General features: G+C 47.5%; 1 protein-coding gene, 1 long non-coding RNA gene and 1 pseudogene across 3 annotated transcripts in view; 1 reads left to right on the top strand and 2 right to left on the bottom strand.

Annotated features, from left to right (window-relative positions):
* LOC139790612 (uncharacterized) overlaps positions 1-21,296 on the top strand; it is a 301,741-nt gene that overhangs the window by 18,578 nt on the left and 261,867 nt on the right. The window lies entirely within an intron of this gene.
* On the bottom strand, positions 1,077-2,037 carry LOC139790558 (olfactory receptor 14J1-like; annotated as a pseudogene).
* On the bottom strand, positions 6,299-7,268 carry LOC139790596 (zinc finger protein 664-like). The gene has a single exon (XM_071732467.1). The coding sequence runs from the start codon at positions 7,097-7,099 to the stop codon at positions 6,503-6,505; it is 597 nt and encodes a 198-aa protein (XP_071588568.1). The 5' UTR covers positions 7,100-7,268; the 3' UTR covers positions 6,299-6,502.

Raw genomic sequence — 21,296 nt, 5'->3', positions numbered from 1 at the left:
TACTAGTTTATACTGGTCTATACTGGCTTACTGGTTAACAGTGGTCTATACTGGTTTGTACTGGTCTATACTGCTCTATACTGGTTGATGCAGGTCTACACTGCTTTATACTGGTAATAATGGTTATACTGGTTTATAATGGCCTATACTGGTTAGTACCTCATATTCGTCTCTACTGGATATAGTGCTGTATACTGGTCTGTACTGGTCTATATTGGTTGTACTGGTTATACTGGTATATACTGATTGTACTGGTCTATACTGGTTTATACTGGTCTATACTAGTCTTTACTGCATTATACTGGTATATACTCGTTAAACTGGTCTATACTGGCCTATACTAGTCTATACTGGTTTATACAGGTTTATACTGGTCTATACTGGTTATACCAGTTTATACTGGTCTGTAATGGTCTATACTGGTTATACTGGTTTATCGTGGTTATATTGGTTTATACTGGTCTGTACTGGTTTTTACTGGTCTATACTCGTCTATACTGTTTTTACTGGTTTATACAGGTTTATACTGGTCTGTACTGGTCTATACTGGTTTGTACTGGTTTATTCTGGTCTATACTGTATTTGTGATACTTATTATTATATACTGTACATTATAATAGTGTATATTTCAATAATACTTATAATAATAATAGTTTTTAAATTATCTTATATACAATACATGATATATAATAAAAAATACATAATATATATCATATATATAATATATAGTATATAATATAAAATAGACAATATATTAAAATATACAAATAAAATATATAATAAATCATATTATAATAATTACTATTACTATATTTTTATATTATTTTATATTATTTATTAATGTACATTATTGTGTATTACTATTTAATATATTTATTTTATAATAAAATTTATTATTTTATTAATTTATTCCTTATTTATTATATACTTTATACCATTATTTATTATATATTTTTTTACAATATTACTTATTATTGTATACTGTTATTTATTATATTTATTATATATATAGTACTATGTATATTGCATATATAGTATATCTATACTGTATGTTATATAGTATAATTTTACACATACTATGAGTGATCTAAAAGGGACAAGAGGAATCCTAAGGCTGCTGAAAAACCCTAAACTTTTCCTCAAAGAACCCGTGAGCTCCTGGTTCCTCAGGCTGTAGATGAGGGGGTTCACTGCTGGAGGAACCACAGAGTACAAAAAGGACACCACCAGGTCCAGGGACGGGGAGGAGATGGAGGGGGGCTTCAGGTGGGCAAAGATGGCTGTGCTGATGAACAGGGAGACCATGGCCAGGTGAGGGAGGCACGTGGAAAAGGCTTTGTGCCTTCCCTGCTCAGAGGGGATCCTCAGCACAACCCTGAAGATCTCCACATATGACACCACTATGAAAACAAAAAAACCAAACCCTAAAGAGGCACCGACCACAAGAAGCCCAATTTCCCTGAGGTAGGAGTGTGAGCAGGAGAGCTTGAGGATCTGGGGGATTTCACAGAAGAACTGGTCCAGGGCATTGCCCTGGCAGAGGGGCGGGGAAAATGTATTGGCTGTGTGCAGCAGAGCAGTGAGAAACCCAGTGCCCCAGGCAGCTGCTGCCATGTGGACACAAGCTCTGCTGCCCAGGAGGGTCCCGTAGTGCAGGGGTTTGCAGATGGCCACGGAGCGGTCGTAGGACATGATGGTCAGGAGATAAAACTCTGCTGTGATGAAGAAAGAAAAAAAAAAGATCTGTACAACACATCCCATGTAGGAGATGTCCATGTTGTCCCAGAGTGAATTGGCCATGGCTTTGGGCAGAGTGGTGGAGATGGATCCCAGGTTGAGGAGGGAGAGGTTGAGGAGGAAGAAGTACATGGGGGTGTGGAGGTGGTGGTCACAGGCGATGGTGGTGATGATGAGGCTGTTGCCCAGGAGGGCAGCCAGGTAGATGCCCAGGAAGAGCCAGAAGTGCAAGAGCTGCAGCTCCCGCCTGTCTGCAAATGCCAGGAGGAGGAACTGCCTGATGGAGCTGCTGTTGGACATCTGCTGATTGTAAAAGGCATGGGGAGTTGTTTGAGGAGGAAACACAATAATTCAGGACACAATTCTCTGAAAAATGAGACCCAATTCCCATTCCAAATCTCCATCCTACACACACACACTTTTCTAGGAGTTCTTCCCTAAAGCCCATGGCTACAACCCTGCTTGTTGATGTTTGTGTCTGCAGCAGGGACTCTGGTCACTGGCTGCCAAGGAGTTTTCCCAGCCCTGCAATGGGGGCTTCATGGGAATGGTGGGGACAGGGACCAATATCAGAGTAGAAATTATTCATATGCAATCATTGGTGATGCCAAAGTCTTGCATGTTCTGTGCTCTCAGCATAAAAGAGCCCGCAAAACAGAAGGCAGTTTGAGAGGTTTGTTTTTTATAGCTCCCCCCATCTCCTCTGGGGAGTGTTCTTGGGGATCAGAACCCCTCAGCATTGCTGCAGCACTCAGACAGAACAGAGTGAGCAAAGAGCATTGCCTGCAGCTGCATGCAGAGAAGGGGGAGCTGGGCTGTGTCTCTGCCTCTCCCTGCTGACAGCAGAGGGACCCAGCTCAGAGCACTCAGTGTCTGACCCTTTCTCAAGGTCTCAGCACCCCGTTTCCAGCTCAGGACACACCAGGCTCATTGTGCCCCCTGGAAGGCAGCTCCCAGCTTGGACAGACAGCCCAAGGAGACAGCCCAGGGATGGAATGAGGGCATCTGATGAAGGGAGGTCAGCTCCCTGCCCAGCCTCACTCAGACTGCACTGCCCAGAGCTTCCCAGGGCAGAGCACAGCTGGACACCTCCTTGCCCAAAACCATCTGCATGGCAGGAGCCCCAAGAGCTGTGCCTGCAGCTGAAACTCCCGCTCCCAGCCTGACACCAACAGCAAGAGCAACTGAGGGGGGCATGGAGAGAGGCAGAGGAAAGGCACTCAGGAAAGCCTTTCCCTCCCCCAGCCCTGCACAACCCCTCCCAGATGGTGATAATGCCTGGCAGGCACCTCCAGCCCCTGGGCAGGGGGAGGTGGGCACATGGCAGCACAGATGCACTTCAGCTCTCCTGTGAGCAGATGGAGGAGGAGGTGCCCAGCACCCCAGACCCCACGGGCTGGCTGAGGGCTGTGCTGTCACACAGACCCTGATGAACCTGGGAAGGTGATGCTGGGTGTATCTGTAGGGTAAAGGAGGGTGAAAGCACTGGCTGAGGTTCCTTGCACACAGGAGGGTGATGGTGTAGGGACTGACAGACCCTGATCTCACCTCCACAGATGAGTTTCCCTCCCACCCTTACAAGACAGAGAAGTGCAACCCGAGGAAGGCCACGTTTCCCAGCAGGAATCTATGCCCTGACAATGATTATAAAAATCCCTTCTAAAATAATCTGGGTATGATTTTGAATCCATGAGTAGTGGTCCTACACAGAAACGTCATAAAACCAGAAGGACCCTGCCCTGTGCTCCCTGTCTCCTGCCAGCCACAGCTTCTGCCAGCACCAGGGAGCTCCCCAGGCAGGCTGAGAGCTGCCCCTGGCAGGCAGGCAGGCAGCAGAGTCCCTGCCCTAGCACACAGCCCCTGGGCTGCAGGACCCTGCTCTGAAGGACAGCCCTGGGCACCCCTGCCTGCACACACCCCCTCAGCCCCTGCAGCCATCCCCAGCAGAAGGCAGCCCCATGGCCTCTCCCTCTGACACTGCTCCAGGACAGCCCTGCTCTGCCAAACCTTTTCCTCCTGCCCACCAAAATCCTCCGGAGGGATCCCAGCAGCTGTGGCCCAGGCTGCCAGCTGGAGAAGGAAGACCCCCTCCAGGAAGCCCAGCTTCACTGCCCTGCAGCCAGAGACTCACCATAGCAGAGGCTGGGAAGATTTCTCTCTCCCCCAGCCCACGCAGCTCTCAGCTCTCCTCCCAGCCCAGGCTGCCTTTCTCCTCTCTCTCCCTCCTCTCTCTGCCCTGCCCTGCTGCCTGCAGGCAGTGCCCTCAGCCCTGCTGCGCTCTGCAGAGGAGCTGCTCCTGCCCAGAGCTCTCTCTGCAGCACTCTCTGCTTGCCAGCAGCTCTCTCAGGCTCAGGAGCCCGGCCCAGCAGCACAGGACCAGCACCAGACTTGGCCACTTGCTCAGCTCTCTCGGGGCTCCCTCCAGCTCTCCCTGGGGCTCCCCAGGAACCCAATGGGACACACACTGAAGTCATGGCTCATGTCCCCTCCCTCCCTCCTTTCCAGCACAGCCACTTCCCCTCTAGAGACACAACCTCTGCTTCTCCCACTCTCCCACTGGACACCCAGGCAGTGCCAGGGGGAATCTCCTTTCCCTCCTCTTCCCACGCAAGCCACGGGTGACACTGGAGGTGCCAGGGCTGCTCCAACCTCAGTCAGGGCAGCTGCTCAATTGAGTGGCCAAGCACAGCCCTGGGGGGCTACAGGAAATGTCAGGGCACTCCAGCACAACCACCTGCTGCTGGCACAACAGCACAGGACTGTCACATCCCATGGCCTGACCCAGACAACAGCCAAAGGAGATTCCATCTCCCAGGCCAGAGTTTTCCTTTCAGGGAAAAGTTACCCTTGGAGGGTAAACAAAGAGTGACAGCCTCCTGACACCATGCGAGTACCCCTTGATCACAATAAGATGAAATGAAATATTTATCTACAATCAAAACATCAATTCTGTTGCTCTAAGAATTGAAGTTTATTTTCAAGTAATTTTTCGGGAACACAAATCACAAGTATGCATGAATATAGATATTCTAAAAGCACAAAAGTAGATACTTCAGTGTTCAGGTTGTGCAATCACAAGGGCTGATTGCTTGGATCACAAAAACCACATACTCAAATGACATCTCAACAATGCAATCCCCTCAGCCCATGAGTCCACACATCACAAGGCATGATGATATCATAAGGGAATATCATAAGGCAATGATATCATGATGGCTACAAGCTTAGCATCTTCACTCCAGCTTCTTCAGTTCAAGAGGTGCACTTTACAAATTGATGTCTTTTAGGACACTAAAAGGGCATTCTTTGACTTCTTTGTGGCATTACGTGCACTAACGTTATTCACTATGAAGGGTGATCACAACTTTTAAAACAGTAGAGCATAACAAAACCAAATAAGAATGGAAAATCTACACAAATGCAGCACAGATAAAAATACAAAAAGAACTCATAACTAATTTTGTCTCAGTTTTGCTCCTTCTGCAGATTTCAGCAACAGTTATTTATCCCATTATCTTCTCTCATGGATAAGTTTTCCATAGTAATTATATTCCATTATCACATGTATCATTGCCATACACACACCTACCTATGTTATTCAGCTAGTAAATTTCCATGAGACTCCCTTAAAATATTGCTTATACTTTTCTACAACTTCTGTACTTCTACTTCTGTAAAACCATTGCATATATGTTTCTTTAAACTACTACTTCTATTTCTCTAAGTCTACTGCTTCACAAGAAATGAATCAATCAAGCAGGGAAGATTTTCTGGGGCTTTTCTTCCAGATTCTTGTCTACTGAGCTGTCACCAGCTTGTTCCATCCTCGTGAGAAACCATTCGAGATGTAATTCTCTTATTTCAGGGGACAGCTGACAGAAGCCTTACTGCAGGCTGCTCGAGGTGTCCCATCACATCACCCCTGGTGTCACAGAGGTTTCAGGAGAGCTCATGAAGCATCCCTCCTGACAGGCAAGGAGCAGTAACGCTCCTCTGAAGAGCTGTGCCAGCTCCTGGAGTCTGCAGGCATCTACAAGGTGGTGAAGGGTCTGGAGAAGAAGTGCTCTGAGGAGAGACTGAGGGAATTGGGAATGTGCAGTTTGGAGAAGATGAGGCTGAGAGGAGAGCTTCTTGCTCTCTCCAACTCCCTGACAGGAGGTTGTGTTGAGGTGGGTGCTGGCCTCTTCTCTCAAGTGAACAATGAGAGGACAAGAGGACATGGCCTGAAGTTGAACCAGGGGAGGTTTAGGTCAGATCTCTCATTTCTTTTCTGAGAGAGTCGTTAGGTGTTGGACTGGTCAGCCCAGGAAGGTGGTAGAATCACCATCCCTGGAAGGATTTAAAAACCATGTAGTAGAGATGATCCTGCTCTGTTGCTGTCAGCATTGTCCTGCAGTCTGCTGCCTCCCTCTTCTACTGCTCCCTCAGCTGCACGCCCAGCCTGGTGTGCAGGAAAAGTGTCCAGGATCCCATCCTGCCACATCCCTTTAGGAGGATACTTTCCTGTTTTTTCCTTATTTGGAAAAAAACATTCGTGACGCTGAAACAAATATAAAAAGTCAAATTTTGGATGGGACATGAAGTGGTTCCTGAGCTGACTGCATTTTGTTCTCCATGAGAAGCTGGAGAAAGCATCATTGGTGTGATGGAGCTTGGAAAATGAGGTCAACTTGACCCTTCATACTTGGTGATGGCTGTGATGGGTCGCGTAATGACAGATGAAATCTAATTTCCAGTAAAATCTTATCTTGCACTGGGTGTAGCTTTAATGTTTTTCACTGGTATGGAGGCGTTGATGGTTCTTCAAAGTGTGGCTTCGCCTGAAGCTCTTCCCACAGTCAGGACACTTGTAGGGACGTTCACCCCTATGGATCCGTAAGTGTTGGGTGAGACTCGAGCTGGCTCTGAAGCCCTTCCCACACTGGGGACACGTGTAGGGTTTTTCCCCAGTGTGGACATGTTGGTGATTAATCCAAGAGGTGCTGTTGTTGAAGGCTTTCCCACAGTGAGTGCAGGGATACAACTTCTCTCCTGTATGGATGCGGTGATGGCGTGATAAATGGGAACTGTGGGCAAACTCCTTCCCACACTCCAGACACTTATAGGGTTTCTCTCCTGTGTGGATGCGGCGATGCTGTGATAAATTGGATCTCCGGGAAAACTCCTTCCCACACTCCAGACACTTATAGGGTTTCTCTCCCGTGTGGATGCGGCGATGCTTTGATAAAGAGGAACTCTGGGCAAACTCCTTCCCACACTCAGAACATTTAAAGGGTTTCTCATCCGTATGGATCCGTTGATGCTCGATGAAAGCTGATCTCCACCGAAAATCTTTCCCGCAGTCAGGGCAGGTGTAGGACATGGTGCCTGTGTGATGGTGTCACCGTTGGACCAGATCCGAGCTGTCACTAAACTGTCCCCCGCAGTCAGGACACCTCTGGGGTCTCTAACCCTGAAGGATTTTCTGATGGTGGAGATGGGCTGAGCGGATCCTAAACCTTCTCCTGCATTGCTCGCCAGTGTCAAATTTTAATCCTGGATGGATTCAATTATTTTTATCCAAAATCACACTTTGACTGAAAGCTTTCCTTTTCCTTAAGGCACCCAGTGAGGTTTTTTTCCCAGACTGAGTCACCCCATTTTTGGGAAAGAAGCCCTAGTGTGCTAACAAAGTAGAGTTTGGCGTTTTTGTGTTCTGGGGGCAGCTAAAACCTACATCAAACTTACTGTGAGTGAAAATGGAGTGTGAGGTGGTATAGAGAGGTTAACCATAGACTTGGACACTCACTGATCATCTTTTACTTCCTATTTAGGATCTACGCTGGCACCCAAAACCCAAAGGGGCCACTTTGTGGGGCAGGGGGTGCTGGGGTTTTCAGCCACACCTGCCTTGAGCTGTGATGACCCAATTGTACTGACACTGCAAGAGGTAATTTAGGTCTCCCCCATTGCTGCCTAAAACCCCTGGGGTGATTCAGGGCCTTATATCTCAATCAACCACTTTTGTATGATCTTGGATTCCCCGTCATGGTACCAAATCCCACCAAGACCTTGGGATTCCCCTATTGCACCCACATGCAGGATGAGCTGCCATCTACTGGGATGAGGTGGGATCTCCTGAGAAATTTTTGGAGCCCCTGATATTGGCTCTTCAGCCCTGGGATTATTAAGTCCCCTGGAAGTATTCTAGACTTGCCATCATTACCCCTGGCTCCAGGGTGATTTGAGGGTCTCCAGCTGAAGCCCCCAAACCATTGGGATGACTTTGGGATCCCCTATCACAGCCCTGCAAACCAGAAGGAGTTGGGAATCCCCGGATGAAGTGGGGGGAGACCCAATCACAGCTCCTCCACCCTCCTTAAAAAGTTGAGGGTCACCAATCCCACCACCCTCACCCCAGGGATAAGTTTAGTTCCCCCCTCTCACCCATCCCCCTCCATCCCCCATCTTGTGCTGCTCGCCCCCAGTTTGGGCAGTACTGGGATAACCACTCCCCTCCCATCACCTCCCATCACCTCCCAGTACCTGCAGAGGGGACACAGCTCAAGCTGGTGGGGGTGGGGGGGCGATGCTCTGGCACTCACCAGTTGGGGGGTCCTGGCTGCAGGGCGGGGGGTGTGGGTGCAGTCCCAAGGTGGAGGAGCGAAACTTCCCGGGAGCTGCAGTGCGATCACGGGAAGCAGCAGGGGGAGAAAGAAAAGGTGGGGAGGGGCCTCGGGGGGGAGGGACCGGACCTGGGGATGAGGTTGGAATTTGGAAGGGGGGGGGACACCAGGGTTGTGTTCTGGGGGGGTTGGGAGCATCAGGTTTGTGGCATGGGCCACATGGGAGGGGACACATCAGAGCTGGGTGGTGCTGACCCAACCTCAACACAAAGCCCACAGGCCCTGGAGATAAGAGGCTGTTAATTCACTGCTTTCAGGTGTAAACTCAGGGGGACAATGACCAACCCAGGTCAGGGTTACTGCCCTGAACGTTCTTCCTTCATTTCCATTTCACACTCAGCTTGTTTCTGCTCATAGGAGAGAATTCATTCTAAAATAGTTTTTCTCTTCACAGAACCTTGAGTTTTCGGAGGCTGCAGACTCCAACTAAACAAGAGCAGGGGACATCAGAAGTGCTGTGTTGGGTTCTCCACAGCTCTGGAATGAGGGATCCATGTGACCATGATCTAAAGTCCAGGGCAGCTGCTCCCACGTGGCCAACCCCAGTGTTCCACGGTATGACCACACACACCCTCCCTGTAGAGCAGGAAGTTGGACTAGATGACCTTTCAAGGTCCCTTCCTACCCAAACCATTCTATGACTGAAGTTTTGGGGGATGGCTTGGGTTCTTCCATGGCTCCCTTCCCCAGTGGGTCGCATCCTACCAGGCAATGTTCCCACACCTGGGACCTCCTCATCCTCTACTTGCCATGACCTTCACCTTCCCAGAGTAGCCATCGTTATCATCAATCAACAAATAATCAATCAAACAAACTGTCCTTGTAGCCTAACATCAAAACATAGCACTGAAAATGCTAAGACAACGCCAACAAAATGTCCAAGGACAAAAGACTTAGTCCTAACCTTGCCATTGATTATTGCCACACATATACATGCAAGTCTCCACCCCCCAGTGTAAGTGCCCTCCAGCTATCTTATCAAGACAAGAGGAGCAGGTATCAGGCACACTGCAGGCAAACTGCAGCCCAAGAGACCTGGCTTAGCCACACCCCCCCTGGTGTTCAGCAGTAATTAACTTGCCCAGGGGGGGCAGCTGGAAGTTGGAAGGTGGGGGGGGGAAACCAGGGTTGTGTCTTGGGGGTGTTGGGAGCATCAGGCTTGTGGCATGGGCCACATGGGAGGGGAAACATCAGAGCTGGGTGGTGCTGACCCAACCTCAACACAAAGCTCACAGGCCCTGGAGTTAAGAGGCTGTTAATTCACTGCTTTCAGGTGTAAACTCAGGGGGACAATGACCAACCCAGGTCAGGGTTACTGCCCTGAAGGTTCTTCTTTTTCCTCCATTTCCATTTCACACTCAGCTTGTTTCTGATCCTGGGACAGAAATCACTCTAAAATATATTTTTTCTGTTCAGAGCACCTCAAGTTTTTGGAGGCTTCAGACTCCAACTAAACCAGATCAAGGGAGATCAGAAGTGCTGTGTCGGGTTCTCTCCTGCTCCGGAAAGAGCAATACATGTGACCATGGGCTCAAATCCATGGAAGATGCTTTGAGCCTGCCAAGCCCAGTGTTCCACAGTATGATCACCAGGAGTCTCCCTGTATGGACTAAATGACTTTCAAGGTCCCTTCCAACCCAGATCATTCTATGGTCAAAGTTTGGGGGCATGGCTTGGCTTCTTCCATGGCTGTCTTCCCCAGTGTGTCCAGTCCTACCAGGCAATGTTCTCACACCTGGGACCTCCTCCTCTACTTACCATGACTGTCACCTTCCCAGAGGAGCCATCATAATCATTGTTAATATTAGATCATTATTATTATGATGCTATTAAGACATTGCCTCATTGCAACCCTCAGGGATTCATTCATTCCCCCCTTTCCCCTCCAACAGATTCTCCAGTGATTCAAAACCTTTCTAAACTGCAAGGCTTGTCAAAAGGTATGTGAGCTTTGGGAATGATCACCTGACACCCCCTTCATCATTTCCAAGGGTTACACATTTTATCACAGAATCATCCCTGGAACTGCTCAAGGCCAGGTTGGAAAATACCCCCATGAGTCTCATGAGGGGGATTTGTTGTTGAAAGAAAAGGGTTAACAGCCACAAAAGTTATTCCAAGCTTAAAAACCTAAAGGGCTGGTGTAAAGGGGGTGGGGAGGAGGGAATGGGAGGACACACTTCCTGACCTGATCACAAAACAAAGACCTCAGGAGCCTGGAAATAAGAAGCTGTTGAATCAGTGCTTTCAGGTGTAAATCAGGAGGACAATGACCAAGGCAGCCTTTACTGCCCTGAAGGTTCTTCTGTGTCTTTGGTCTGCACAGCAAACCCTAATGTCTTCTCCAAAGGCTTTGGGGAAATGTCTCCTGGCACCTTTTCTGGGAAGATCTTAATAAACCAAATATCTCTGCTCTGGGTGGGGATTGGTTTTTGAACAGAGAGTGAAGAACCTGGATTTTGGGATCCTGAGGAACACTGAGGAAATATTTCGTCTGAATCTGCGGCGACTGAGTTTGAATTTGATCTGGATATAAAAGGTGCTTAATTTAACACCTTTTAAGGGGTTAAATTTGTGAAGCACAACCAATTAAGGGGAAGCACAACCCCCCTGTAACATATGTTGACGAATTTGTATTCCTTAGCAGTAAAAGTCAGGAAAAGAATTAAACTGAGTAAGAAGTGAACAGGGGGCTAGGCAAGGCAGTTGAGACATGTAATTTTCCACTGAAACAGTGTGAACAATGCAAGGCCCTGAGGAGACTATCTTCTGTCTCATAGATATTTAAAAGTGCAGGTCCTGTTCTTAAAACAAGACATTGCCAAGGCTAACAAAGGAATGTGAACATTTGCACAAGAAGAACATAAAGATGTCACAACCAGCAGATAAGAGGAAAGTTATGGCTAGGGTCTGATATCTCCTTGTAACAATATAATGAAGTCAGCAAAATCAAGAAAGGTAAAAAGTTCAAGCCTGAGGAAGACCTCTTACTTCATCCAAAGACCCCCTGATGACCCCCAGATATCTCCCCAAAAGAGGACTTCGCCCGGACTCCACCTATCATGAATATTATAATGGCATGATGTAATCCCTATGAACATGGATGTGAACCCACCTCCTTTTGAATATTCATAGAATTGTAATCAATAAAAGGTAATTCCAGAGTTTTAGGGGTTGCTCGTGTGAGTGGAGCGGAGACTCCCCATGCACCCAGCGCTGTTTTGCTTATTGCAATTTCAACTTTATTAATCAATTTCAATTTTATTAATTAAATTAAACCATTAACAGAATATTGAGTCTCGGTCATTTTTAACAAGAAAATACTCAATAAAATTTTACAATGCACAACGGAGCAATCCCTCATGGCTGTTGGAGTGCAAAGGGTTGGAGAATGCTTTGGATGCTTTGTGATTGGGATCCTGTCCTCAAAACCCCCTCTCTTTTTCTCACCCTGAGGTGGGCATGAGACAGCTTCCAGCACAGTGAGTGGAGAGGTAGGAGATAGAGCTGATGGAGAAGAGAGAGACTGAGCTGTCCTGATGGCCATGACTCCAGCTGTTCAGCTGAAACCCTTGGCTCTGCAGACCATTCTCCAGCTCTAACTATAAACATCGAGTCCTATCAGTCCTAGAAGCAGACACTGACTGAGAAACTTGCTGTTCATTTCAGCAAGTGCAGCTGCTTAGGAGAGACTTAGCTGAAAGCAAAAATACAAGACAGAAAACTACTTTTATCCTGGCCCAAACCAGGACTTTCCACCCCTTATTCCATAGCATTTGTGTCTGCTCCAGTCATTACTATCTCTTATCCCTAAATACACCTATACAGAAATTATTACTAATTCTCTCTACTAAAACCCACTGAGTTAATTTAGTTTATGATTGCAGATGTTCATCTACTGTAGCAGACTCTTAAAGCAAGAAATGATTGCAGCAGTTCATGTCCATGGTCCACAGGTTTCAGATTGCAGATATTAATTTGAGGAAGTTACTGGATGCCAGTTGATGAAACCAGTTCTGGTTTGATCACCACAACATTATCCTGAAAAACACTCACAGAACACTGTTAGTTTATGCAACAATTCACGTAACAGCAATTAATGTGGGGCATAAATTGACGACCCTGAAAATTCCATACTCTACTGGTTGAGCTAACCATGCAAAAATTATTTATTCTCACCTAGTGTTTGATTCCTTTGTGAATACATAATCACATTGTACTTCTCCATCTTCCACCAAGTGTGTCCAGGCCCTTGAGTGAAAGCTTTCCCACGAATGGGTTTGCCTTTGCCTGAGGCAGGAAAAACCCAAACTGTTTTCCCCAGGAGATTCTTTTCATGCACCACAGGCACTTTTTCCCAATCTAATGTGTGTGAAAGGTTTAGCTGAGCAGGACCAGCTGGACTGATGATGGAACCCCTGGTGTTAACTAACGAGGTGGCTTTTGCCAAGTGCTTGTCCCAGTTTTTAAAGGTTCCACCACCCATTGCCTATAAGGTAGTTTTTAACAGTCCATTGTACCTTTCAATTTTCCCTGAGGCTGGTGCATGATAGGGGATATGGTATATCCACTCAATACCATGTTCTTTGGCCCAGTTACCCATAGGACTGTTTTGAAATGAGTTCCATTATCTGACTCAATTCTTTCTGGTGGACCATGTAGCCACAAGGCTCAGGATGGTGTTCCGGGCTGTGCCATGAGGCACAGGATATGTTTCCAGCCATCCTGTACTTGCTTCCACCATTGTCAGCACACAGGGCTCACCCTGGCAGGTTTGAGGCAGTGTGACACAGTCGATGTGCCACGCCTCCCCATACCTATATTCTGACCATCTCCCCTCATACCACAGAGGTATCAACCTTTTCGCTTGCTTAATTGCAGAACATATGTCACAATGGTGGATAACTGCACAATAGTGTCCAAAGGTCAATCAACCCCTCAGTCACGAGCCCATCGGTGTGTTCCATCCCTGCCTTGATGACCTGAAGTGTCATGGGCCCATCTAGCTAAATCCAGTTCACCTTTATGGTCCCAGTCAAGATCTCTTTGGAACACTTGAGCAGCCTCATCTGCTCGTTGGTTGTTTCCATGTTCCTCAGTAGCTCGACGTGAAGGTTCGTGGGCATCTCCATGATGCCTCCACTCTCCCTTAGCCTTTGGCACTGGCCACAGAGGACGAGTGAAGGGTGAGTGAGTCCTGTTGATCACTCCTTGGCTCTCTAGCTGCCGGATCAGCTTGTGAATGGGGATCACAGCATCCCTGTTGGTGTGATACTCTTTTCGATGCACTATTGAAGTAGCAATTGGCACCTGCTGGTTTTCAGTTTTCATCAACCCCGCTACAAAGGATTTATCTGAAAGGCCAAGCAAAGCATGCAGCCGTTCTGTATTCTCAGTCTTTAGAGATGCGATAGCAAAGGAACAGTGGGTACCCTTTAGATCCTGGAAGTCACAAACAATTTCTTAAAAGATTATCCCTTGTAGAAAGGTGACCTCATGAGGGACAGCTCGTACTTAGCCTATGGTTGAGGAGTGTGTTGGATTGGCCATGAAACTTTATCATGCTTTGCTTTGCTTTGTTTGCAGAGAGGAAAACTCCTGCTGTGCCCGTGTGCAGCAGTTCTCTAAGGAAAAGAGGGGGGAGCTGGTGCAAAGGAGCTGAACCATCCAGCTGCAGAGAGCAGGGAAGAAGTCTGATGGGAGGAGAAGTGATGCAAGTGCCAGGGGCCAAGGAGAGCAGGGGTGGGGTTGGGGAGGTGAGGAGCAAGGGTGTCCATCCAGGGCCAGACCTCAAGGAGCTGCTTCTCCTGCTGGTGCAGACCTCCTGAGGAGACCCTCTGGGTCATTATCACTTGGAGAATGCTGCTAGAACCTCTCCTCTGAAGTACAAATAATGAAATATTCCCTTTCAATTGAGAGTGCAAAAGTGCACATTGAAATCTTCCTCCTGATATCCACCGGGAACAAAATTAAAAACTCTAAGGAGCTCTACACGTCTTGAAGACATGAAGGAAAAAACAAAAGATAAACAGCTCCTTTGGGGTTTTCAGGCTCATTAAATGAACTTCAGATATTGAGAGAAGAAAAAAAAAAATCTCTGATAAAGTCAAAGTCAGAAGCAAAACCCAAAATACTTTCACACACTGATGGGCTCCCCTGAGCCTGCCAGAGTGTAGGCAGCAGGTGCCAAGATTTGCCGGTGTTTGCCCCGCCTGTGCCCAGCTGGGGCTAGCCCAGATGCGCATGCCCGGGTTCGGCAGGGTGTGGTTCCAGCAGGTCCCAGAGCCAGGCGGATCGAAGTTATTTCTCTGATACTAATCCGAATCAACACTAGCTCGATTGACTCTGCTCGCGAACCGAGCTCGCGCCCATGGCGAGATTCGTCTCATGCAACATCTGGTGGGTTCCTGTACTGCTGAAAAGCTGGGCGATGTTCAACGTCCCGCTTCTCTATTAGTTGCACGGCCCGAGTGACCTGGTCTTGCAGGGCCGATATCTTGTTTTCCAGCGCAGATACAGCCGCTGGTTGAGGGGCTGCTTTTTTCTCTGCAGCCTTCCGTGGGGCCGGGGGCAGCGGCGGGGGTAACTCTCCGCGGCAGCCGGAGGTGTTGCAAGCTGCGGTTTCCGCCCCATCATTTTCTGGTGTTTCGACTTCCGGGCCGATATCCGATAGGAGTTCGGTCACGGTTTGGTGGGGCTTTCCGGACATGCCCTTTATGGCAGGCTTGCCACTGGTCAGCTCCAGACATACTTGCTCGTTTTTCCCTTCCTCCAGGGGTGGCGCCAAGGGGGCCACGGCTGGCGCTCTCTCGGGCTCCTCCCCCTGGAAGGGTGGTGCCGAGGGGGTCGCAGCAGGCATTTCCTTCGGGGGAGATGCCTCGGTCTTTCGTAACAGAGCCGCAGCGGTGACAATTGCCACTTCTATTTCGGCTTTCATAAGAGCTAATAGATTGCAAACGACCCGCCAGGTGTTGTCCGCACCAATAATGTCGCCGTTGGCCTCCTTATAGTGGAGACTTGCCAGCAGATTATACACCTCCCCCCAGAGGTCCCAGGCGGAGGGGTTCCTGCCTTTCCGCCTGGGCTACAATCTGCTCGGCAATGGCGGTGCCGGTAGGTTTGCTTGCATAGGATCCCATCATCGGTTTTACTGATGTCGATGTTGAAGAGAAGAAAAGGTTTCTCTTACCCGAATCTTTTGGGGTATCGAACGGTCTGTGGAGAAGGGTCACTTTTGGACAAAACGCTCGGGGAGACGGTTTAGACCGAAATTGCTGCCCGCATTCTCCACCAGATGTTGCGTGAGACGAATCTCGCCGTGGGCGTGAGCTCAGTTCGCGAGCAGAGTCAATCGAGCCAGTGTTGGTTCGGATTAGTATCAGAGAACTAACTTCGATCCGCCTGGCTCTGGAACCTCTTCCGGGACCACACCCTCCGAACCCGGGCATGCGCACCTGCTGCCTACAGATGAGTGCATATTAAAAGACGAGGGATGAATAATGATGTTACTTTGAAGAAATTAAAATAGCAGTGGAAGGAAAAGGAAATAATGTCAAGAAAGACAAACTTTCAATGTCCTGAAACACACTGTAAGCCATCTGAAGAGGACAGGAGGATGCCTATGGCTGCTGAAAAACCCTGACCATTTCCTCAGTGAACCCTTGAGCTCCTGGTTCCTCATGCTGTAGATGAGGGGGTTCACTGCTGGAGGAACCACCGAGTACAGAACTGCCATTGCCAAGTCCAGGGATCAGGAGGAGATGGAGGGGGGCTTCAGGTGGGCAAAGATGGCTGTGCTGATGAACAGGGAGACTGTGGGAAGTCCGCGGAGGCTTAAAGGACGACATGCAGTCACCAATATGGTTAAAGTGAAGTCGTTTATTAACAGTGGACACGCTTTATATAGAGCCTTTGTTTATATAACGATATCTTGCAGGTGGCTATATCTTGGACACAAATTCTGTTCTCACAGAACTTCTGCTGGCTTCCTCATTATCCTGTTATTTCTTCTTTTCTACTGCCAGCTCCCTTATCTTTTTCCCATAACTCATCTTTCAGTAACCTTGCAACTGGGTCTCAAGGCCCTTAGCTTACTCTAGCTAAAACTAGTCAGGATTGCTCACATGTCTGTTTTCTTCCAGACAGTTTTCCAACATATCCCCCTTTTTGTTTTTGAGCAATCCTGACTTACTTCATCACGTGAAATAACATGCTAATAATACATTGCCATAAACAATATACTAATAATATGAAAGCATCAAAACCAATAATAACAAATAAAATTGATAAACCTTGTCTAATTAAATCTCTAAGCTATCCCCATATCCTTAAGTGATTTAACCATTAATTTAACCCAGTATATGCAACAGCTAATTTTTCATGTTATCTTAATCAATCGTTTTTGGTTGTGAATTGACTCTGAATGATCAGATAAATTCATGCAAACACACTCCATCGAAGTCTTCACAAACATAACCTAAAAGCTAATAATAAAAAGTCAGTGGCAGCACGATATTATAAAACTGCATGTCTGACACTATCAACCTCTTTTAGCATCTGTGTTAAAATATGAGAAGTTAAGTTCATCTGCTTAGCAGTGCAACAGAATAGCACAATCAACAATCAAGATATAAATGAGGGATCCCATAATCAACATATAAACGATCACATGAATTACAACATTAACAAGAACCTATTATCAATACAATATGAAAAGCACATTTCACACTGCAGTGGAAGGACTTAAATACCTTTTTAGTATGAGGAAAGTCTGGTGTCCACTGGTGCATAGAACCAAGAAGGTAGAGGAGGTTTATCGGACAAAAATTGGTCGTGGGGCCCCAAAAGCATCCCTAGACCCCTCCCAGGTCATGGCACAGTGGAGTCCTGGTTTCCTTCATGGTTGCCCAATTGAGGCCCAAAAAGACCTAATAAAATTGTTTAGAGACAGAATTCCAAGCCTTTAAACAGCAAAGGCACACTCCTCCCCCCCCACCTTTTTTTTTTTTTTTTTTTTTTTTTCTGCTGTGGTGTCTGCAGCAGGGCTCATTTTCTGAGCAGCAGCAGTGTCAGTGGGGGTAGAGACAGCAGCTGCAGCTGTAGCAGATACACTGGTGATGCTCACCGGCCATATCTGAGTTGTGCCCTTGTGTGAGGGGGGGCGGGAAGCGGCTGCGGAGGCAGGAGTGGGGGTGCTCTCTGTACCAGGAGCAGCTCTCACTCTCCGCAGCAACTCTCGGCTTCCGAAAAGGCATACTCGTTCTCATAACTGTGGGTTGTTTTTTTTTTTTGGTTTTTTTTTTTCTTACTCCTCACCAGTATATGAGAAAAATTAACAACAACCACTAGAAGACTCAAAAATGAAATGCTATTGCTACTAAAATCTGGTGGAGTCAGACTGAAACAAAATGAAGTGGTACAATCTCCCAAACCAAAACTCAAGTGTAATTACCAAGTTTCTTTTTTGTTTGTTTGTTTTTGGGCTTTTTTGGTTTTTTTTAATCTCTGTATGAAACACCAGTGCACCATGCACCACAATATAAATCAATATTGAGAACCATATTGCAATGATGGTCCTTAAGCAGCTTTATCTGCTTCTAGCATTTGCTCAGAAGCTTCTAACAATTGGGCTGCTGTAGCACCTTTTGGGAGTAGTCCTAATGCACGTTTAGTTTTTTTCATTAGCATTGTCATATGCTGACATATAAAAAATTTTCTTTTCATCTCTTTTGTCAAATCAGGATGTGATATTACCACTGAATATAAGTGATCCACAAATTTTGGATATGGCTCTGCTCCCCCCTGTTTAATATTTGTAAAAGAGGGAGTTGCTTGTGCAGGATCATGCACAGTTTGCAAAGCTTTATACACCAATTCTTGTGAAAGTTGTAACACTTCAGTTTGAAACCACGCCTGCAAATCTGCACATACAAAAGGACAAGCACCAAGTAACATTTGTGCTCGTACTCTGTATAATGCATCGGTGTTCTGTCTAGGAATCACGGCTTCATTTTCACACAGCATTTGCCTTTTATGATGAAATTGCAGTTGTTGAGAAGGAGTTAACAGAGTATTAATGAGCATTTTTCTGTCATATGGTGTCAACAATTGAGCAGCAAAAAGGTGTTGCAAAATAGATTGAGCAAATGACAATTTCAAACCATACTGCATAATGGCAGCTTTGGCTTCTTTTATCATTTTCCAATCTAATGTGACCCATTGACCTCCTCCTCCTGGTCCCACAATCACTGGAAAAGCCATCGGACCCATATTGGGAACCATTTCTCCTTCAACTATAGCATTTTGAATAATTCCCTTCCACCTAGTTACTGGATACACACTTCCACCCCCACCCCCCCTCCCCTCCCCATGTTGGATCTGGAAGAGGTGGAGCAGTGGGTGTTAAAGGGTTAAGGGAAGTAGGAGCAGGGATAGGGAACGGATCAGGGGATAAAAATGGATTAGTGCCCCTGGGTTGTTCAGGGTGTTCCCCAGAGCAAAAAACTAGGGTTTTTTCAGGGGTATACTCATCCTTGGTCTCCAGTTCTTTCAGTTTCTTCAGCAGTTCCCTGAGTTGCTAGTGTCCGAGTCCCAGTTCTTTCCTTGGTTGTTGCTCTATAGCAGGCACTGATGGTGTTGACAGGTGAAGCAGAGGATTAATTGATGGCAACTGTGGTCAAGAAGATAAATCAGGCATCGGAGGTGGAGAGGAAGGCAGCGGTGGCAGAGTGTTCGGGAGCCGTGGCAGGCGGGCAGGAGGGGGGGGGGTCTGCATTCCAAGGTTCCTCACCTGTGTTCTCCGGCTTCTCTCCCTCTGGGTCCTCCGATGATTCTGGTGGTGTTTTCAGTCGCATTTCTTTTTGCTTCTCAGTCCCATTTTTGCTTTTCATCCGACCCCCCAGGGTCAATTGGCACAGTTGGCTGAGCTTGAATCAGTATAGTCCCTGCAGGTGCTGGTGGGGGTATTTTAGGTGTCTCTAATAACTGTTTAGAGGTCAAGTCCATATTTTGAGCATTCATCGGTATTGGTAGATCAGGTGTTAAGGCAGCAAACGCTGAGGCTGCTGCTCTTTCACTTTTCATTTCTTTTAAGGTTTCTCTAATCAATTTCCAGAGTGTCGCTAAACGTCGTGCCTCCTTATCTCCATGGCTAATTTTATCCCATAGGGCAGTACCTATGGCTTCCCAAGTAGGTAACTCAAAAACGGTACCCATCAAGGGGATCAAGTCTCTATCCTGTGCCCATTTCAGTAATTCTCGTAAGGTCCTGCCTTCGTATGATAAACCTCTCTTAGAGAGAATACATTGGAGGAGCTTAACTACTGCCTCTTCCTCTTTAGAGAGTGTAGACCCCCATCTCCTCCCCAGCCGCTCACCTTTTTCTTGGCAAGATTCTTCAATTCTGAGGTACCTCTTTCATTTAGTAGCCGGGCACCAGCTACACAGACCGCCAGGGCAGCAGTCTCCTTTCGACTGGCTTCTCCGCTCCTGCCGCACCGTTCCTTCAGTTGGCTTTCTTGCTGCCCTCTCATCCCAGCTGTCTTCATCTCTCCTGGAAGCAACAGCGAGAGGGTCCCTGTTCGGGCACCAAATGAGGGAAAAAATCCACGGAGGCTTAAAGGACGACACGCAGTCACCAATGTGGTTAAACTGAAGTCGTTTATTAACAGTGGACACTCGCTTTATATAGAGCCTTTGTTTATATAACGATATCTTGCAGGTGGCTATATCTTGGACACAAATTCTGTTCTCACAGAACTTCTGCTGGCTTCCTCATTATCCTGTTATTCTTCTTTTCTACTGCCAGCTCCCTTATCTTTTTCCCATAACTCATCTTTCAGTAACCTTGCAACTGGGTCTCAAGGCCCTTAGCTTACTCTAGCTAAAATTAAATAATCAGGATTGCTCACATGTCTGTTTTCTTCCAGACAGTTTCCCAAAAGGAGACCGCGGCCAGGTGAGGGAGGCACGTGGAAAAGGCTTTGTGCCTTCCCTGCTCAGAGGGGATCCTCAGCACAGCCCTGAAGATCTCCACATAGGACACCACGATGAAAACAAAACACCCAAAAGATAGACATACACTGACCACAAGAAGCCCAGTTTCCATGCGGTAGGAGCGTGAGCAGGAGAGCTTGAGGATCTGGGGGATTTCACAGAAGAACTGGTCCAGGGCATTGCCCTGGCAGAGGGGCAGGGAAAATGTATTGGCTGTATGCAGCAGATCATTGAGAAACCCAGAGCCCCAGGCAGCTGCTGCCATGTGGACACAAGCTCTGCTGCCCAGGAGGGTCCCGTAGTGCAGGGGTTTGCAGATGGCCACGGAGCAGTCGTAGGACATGATGGTCAGGAGACAAAACTCTGCTGAGATGAAGAAGACAAAGAAGAAGAGCTGTGCAGCACATGCCTTGTAGGAGATGTCCGTGTTGTCCCGAGGGAATTGGCCATGGCTTTGGGCAGAGTGGTGGAGATGGATCCCAGGTCGAGGAGGGAGAGGTTGAGGAGGAAGAAGTACATGGGGGTGTGGAGGTGGTGGTCACAGGCGATGGTGGTGATGATGAGGCCGTTGCCCAGGAGGGCAGCCAGGTAGATGCCCAGGAAGAGCCAGAAGTGCAAGAGCTGCAGCTCCCGCCTGTCTGCAAATGCCAGGAGGAGGAACTGCCTGATGGAGCTGCTGTTGGACATCTGCTGATTGTAAAAGGCATGGGGAGCTGTTTGAGGAGGAAACACAAAAAATTTAGGAGACAGTTTTCCGAGAAATGAAACCCACTTCCCATTCCAAATCTCCATCCTACACACCAATTTTTCTAGGAGTTCTTCCCTAAAGCCCATGGCTACAACCCTGCTTGTTGATGTTTGTGTCTGCAGCAGGGACTCTGTTCACTGGCTGCCAAGGAG

The sequence above is a fragment of the Heliangelus exortis genome (assembly GCF_036169615.1).
Source record: "Heliangelus exortis chromosome W unlocalized genomic scaffold, bHelExo1.hap1 SUPER_W_unloc_2, whole genome shotgun sequence".
Lineage (NCBI taxonomy): Eukaryota > Metazoa > Chordata > Aves > Apodiformes > Trochilidae > Heliangelus > Heliangelus exortis.
This window is presented reverse-complemented; position numbering and strand designations above follow the sequence as displayed.